The 4,428-nt window shown below is 65.6% G+C and overlaps 1 protein-coding gene across 1 annotated transcript; it reads right to left on the reverse strand.

Moving 5' to 3' along the window:
* Positions 1–227: 227 nt before the first annotated feature.
* Positions 228–4,136, reverse strand: TRIREDRAFT_81014 (uncharacterized protein; the record flags this gene model as incomplete). The annotated part of the gene is made up of 1 exon (XM_006968283.1): positions 228–4,136. One exon carries the CDS (start codon positions 4,134–4,136, stop codon positions 228–230), a length of 3,909 nt encoding a protein of 1,302 aa, XP_006968345.1.
* Between the last annotated feature and the right edge of the window lie 292 nt (positions 4,137–4,428).

Here is a 4,428-nt window from a genome sequence, read left to right on the forward strand (position 1 = left end):
TGTAGCTATGATCCTCGGGCAATAACGCTATGATACAATAGATGATGAAAGTTGAAAGAACAGAGCTGTGTGATGCGTGTAATATATAAAATCACTGCTATTGAGTCTCAAATACATACATGTTATTGCTCACCGTGCTGTCCCTTGACATCTCACTTCTCCTACACCCCTCTCTCTTACAGCAAGCCTCATGCCATCCAGCATCAGATATACTCATCCCGCACGCATCAAATAGGCTCATCCCGCGGCTCAATCAAAACCTCATTCACAGCAACGTGCTCCGGCTGACACACGGCATACAAAATCGCCCCCGCCACGTCCTCCGGCTCCAATATCTTGGCCCCCGACGGCTCCCCATACTTCTTGATGGCCTCGTCGTCCGTCGACATGCCCAGCAGCTCCGTCGCCGTGTTGCCTGGCTGCACCGACGTGACCCTCAGCCCCGTCCCCGCCGTCTCCAGCCGCAGGCTCTGCAGCGTCGCCTCGACAAAGAACTTGCTGGCCGAGTAGACGCCCAGGCCCGGAAACACCTTGCGCCCCGCGTCCGACGAGATGGCGACGACGTGGCCCGCCTTGCGCGCCAGCATGCCCGGGATCGTGGCCGACAGGCAGTGCAGGAGGCCCTTGCAGTTGACGTCGACGGTGCGCTCCCACTCGTCGGTGCGGACGTTGGCCATCATGGTGTAGTACATGACGCCGGCGCAGCAGACGAGGATATCCACGGGGCCGAGAGCGCGCTCCGTCTCCTGGACGAGGGCGTCGACTTGGGCCTTGTCGGTAATGTCTGTCTTGTGGATGAGGACTTTTGTCGTCGCGCTGGAAGAAGAAGAAGAAGATGTGATTCTGGATTTGAGCTTCTCGAGCGCGTCGGTGCGGCGGGCGGCGAGGGCGATGGATGCGCCCTCTTTCGCGAGGGCAAAGGCCACGGCCGCGCCGATTCCGGACGAGGCTCCCGTGACGACGGCCACCTTGCCTGACAGGCGGCCCCTTTTCTTCTTCATCATCGTCACGGCAGATCCGTTTGTTCCGTTGGTCGTCAGGCGACGGGGCGGATGAGGGAGCCAGCCGCGGGCGAAAAAGTGCCTCGTGTACGTCTCCAGCAGGGCGCTGTCAACGTCGATGCGCCTCACTCCGTAGCGCTCAAGCAAAGGCCGAGTGGCGTCGTCCCTGAGGACAATGGCCCCCTGAAGGCCGTCCACGGTGGGCATTCCGCCGCGCAAGATGTCGACGGTGAAGGGGTCGTCGCCTCCGCCGCGGGCGCCGCGCTTCTCGTTCCAGAGCGCCACCCATTCGTCCCACGGCAGCCGGCCCGTCTCGTAGCCCAGCTCGGCGAGGGAGTCGAAGAGCGACGCCGACGTGACGGGCCGGGAGTCGCCCAGGTGGTAGACGAGCTGCTGGCCGTCCGTGTGGTCCGCCAGCGCGACGATGGCGCCGGTGACGACGTCGACGGGCGTCATCTCGACGACCCAGTCCGGCACGTCGGGGGCCTGGCCGAGCTGCAGCGACTCGATGATGAGGGCGTTGAGGAGGTCGTACGTGTTGGCCGCGCCGGTGACGCTGTGCCCGCTGATGGTGCCCGGGCGGTAGATCCTGGCCGGGATGCCGCGCCTGCTGGCCTCGACGACGAGCTTCTCGGCCACCCACTTCGTCTGGCCGTAGCCGTCCTGCAGCCGCGTGGGCACGTCGTCGTAGTCGATCATGGCGTCTTCGGGCCAGCCCTCGCGCGACGGCGGCAGGACGCCGTTGGTCGAGATGTGGTGCACCGTCGCGCCGCCGCGGGAGGCCAGCCGGAGCATCTCCCTCGTGCCGCCGACGTTTGCGCTGCGCAGGGCCGCGTACGGGTAGACGAGGTTGACCGTCGCCGCGGCGTGGACAATGACCTGCACGCGCGACGCGAGCTCCTCAAAGGCCTCTGGCGACAGGCCGAGGCGGCTGCGCGCCAGGTTGCCGGGGACAATCTCCATGCGGTCGAGCATCGAGTCGCTCCAGATGCCGAGGTCGATGAGGTTCTTGCGGATGCGGGCGGTGCCTGCCGGGCGGCAGTCCTCGGTCGGCTCGGTGAAGCGCACCATGCAGAGGATGTGCGCCGAGGTGTGCTCCAGGAGGGCCTTGAGCAAGAAGGCGCCCAGGTAGCCCGTCGACCCGGTCAGCAGGATCGTCTCGGCGTCGCTGAGGCGCTTCATCCGCGGCGACGCGACATGGGGCTGGATGTCCTCGGGCAGCTGGGCGTCTGCGCGGAGCACGGCCGGCAGGTCGGCCTGGACCTGCTCCGTGTGGCCGTCGCGGGCGGCCTTGACGGCTTCGAGATGGCCCTCCAGGGTGGGATTGCCGGCGAGAGGGCCGAGGGGGACGGGGAAGCCGAAGGCCTTGCTCAGCCTGCTGGCCAGGTCGGCCAGGATCAGCGAGTGGCCGCCCAGGTCGAAGAAGTCGTGCTTGGGCGTGATGCTCGTGACGGGGACGTTGAGGGCCGCGGACCACATCTTGACAATGGTGTCCATCTTGATGGTCACGTTCCTCTCCGGCTTGGCGGCGGCGACCTGCTCCGGCGTCCGCGGGCGAGGCGGCGGCGGCAGCGCCTTGAGGTTCGTCTTGCCGGAGACGGCGTGCGTGGGCAGCTCCTTGAGCTCAACCCACAGGGGCGGGATCATGTAGTGCGCCAGGTGGGCAGAGAGCGCGCGGCGGGCCACGGGGCTGTGGCCAGACTCGTCAATGACGACAATGGTGCGGCCCTGGACGTTGTCGACGTCGGGGACGATGTAGGCCACCAGCTGCTTCTGCAGGCCCTCTCCGTGGGCGACGACGGCGCAGTCGCGCACCGCGAGATGCTTGACAATGGTCGTCTCGACGGCGCCGGGCTGGACCGTGTAGCCGCGCGTCTTGATCATGCCGCCGACGCGGCCCGTGATCTCGAGGAGGCCCGACGGGAGCATCCGCGCCATGTCGCCGGTGCGGTACATCCTGGCGCCCTCCTTGTTCTTGACAAAGGGGTCCATCTGGAAGGCGGCCGCCGTGGTCTCGGGCAGGTTGAGGTACTCCCTCGCGAGCAGGTCGCCGCCGACAAACAGCTCGCCGCTGACGCCGGGCTCGAGCCGGTTGCCCGCCTCGTCGAGGATGTAGATGTGCTCCGGGTCGACGGGCGGCCCGACGGGACAGACGCGGGCCTCGTAGTCGACAAACGTCTTGATGTCGCCCACGGCGATCTCGTGCGTCTCGCTGGCGCTGTAGACGTTGAGGAGGCGAGTGTTGGGCAGCGCGTCGCACGCCCGGCGGACGAGATCCGTCGTGACCACCTCGCCGTTCAGCCACAGTGACCTCAGCTCCGGCAGCCTCTCGCCCAGCTTCGGGTGCCGCGAGAGGACGGTGGTCAGCAGGGTGGGGGTCATGAGCGTGTCTGTGATGCGCCGCTCGGCGAGGAAGTCGACGAGCCCGATGGGGTCGTAGCTGATGCTGTCCGGGACGGCGACCGTGGTGGCGCCCCTGATGAGCGGCCGCAGCATCTCCCAGACGAAGAAGACGTTGCAGGCCACGCGGTCGCCGGGCTGCAGGTCGCTCGTGCGGAAGCGCAGGTCGTAGCTCAGCACCGGCGCCCGGTGAGGGTTGGCGATGCCCTTTGGCTTGCCGGTCGTGCCCGACGAGTACGACACGAAGGCGAGGCGGTCCAGGTCGTCGCTCGCGGGCAGGGGCTCCCTCGTCTCGACGACGACGGGCGCCGCATGGCCGTCTACAGGAGCGTCGTCTGGCTCGGGCTGGTCGATGATGATGGTGGCCACGCCCGACTTGATGCTGGCGGCATGGGCCTTTTGCGTGATGATGACGGTGGGCTTCGCGTCGTCAATGACATCGTGCAGCAGACTCGTTGGATACGCCAGCTCCAGCACGAGAAAGGCTCCGCCCGCGCGCAGGGCCGCCAGGGACGCAATGACATTGTCGGCGCTGCGGCCCATCAGGACGCCCACCAGGTCATCGCGGCCGACTCCGTACCGGCGAAGGCGATCGGCCAGGGACCACGTCAGGCTGTCGAGCTCCGCGTAGGTGAGGCTGCGCTTCTCGTCTTCCAAGGCGATGGCATCTGGCGTGGCCTGCGCCTGCAGCTCGAACAAGGCTGCCAGGTCCTTTGTCGTATCGATGATGCTCATCCTGAGGCAAGTTGGCGAGTCAGGTCGTACCTAGGTAGGTGTACAGTAGAAGACTCGAATGGAGTGAGGTTGACGAGGGCAATGTTTCGGATCAACACCGAGACGAAGATGATGATGGCCTCAGTTGCTTCAGTAAGTATAAACGTCTTCGCTGAGCTTCCGTCTGCCTGGACTTCTGATATCAAACCTCCTACAGAGATGCCCCTGAATCCCAATTGACGCCCTTTCAACTGCTGCTGTATTCCGTTGCCGTCCAGCAGGTCAGACAGAATTGGGCTCAGTCAGGCGGGAT

This window comes from Trichoderma reesei (genome assembly GCF_000167675.1).
Source record: "Trichoderma reesei QM6a unplaced genomic scaffold TRIREscaffold_22, whole genome shotgun sequence".
Lineage (NCBI taxonomy): Eukaryota > Fungi > Ascomycota > Sordariomycetes > Hypocreales > Hypocreaceae > Trichoderma > Trichoderma reesei.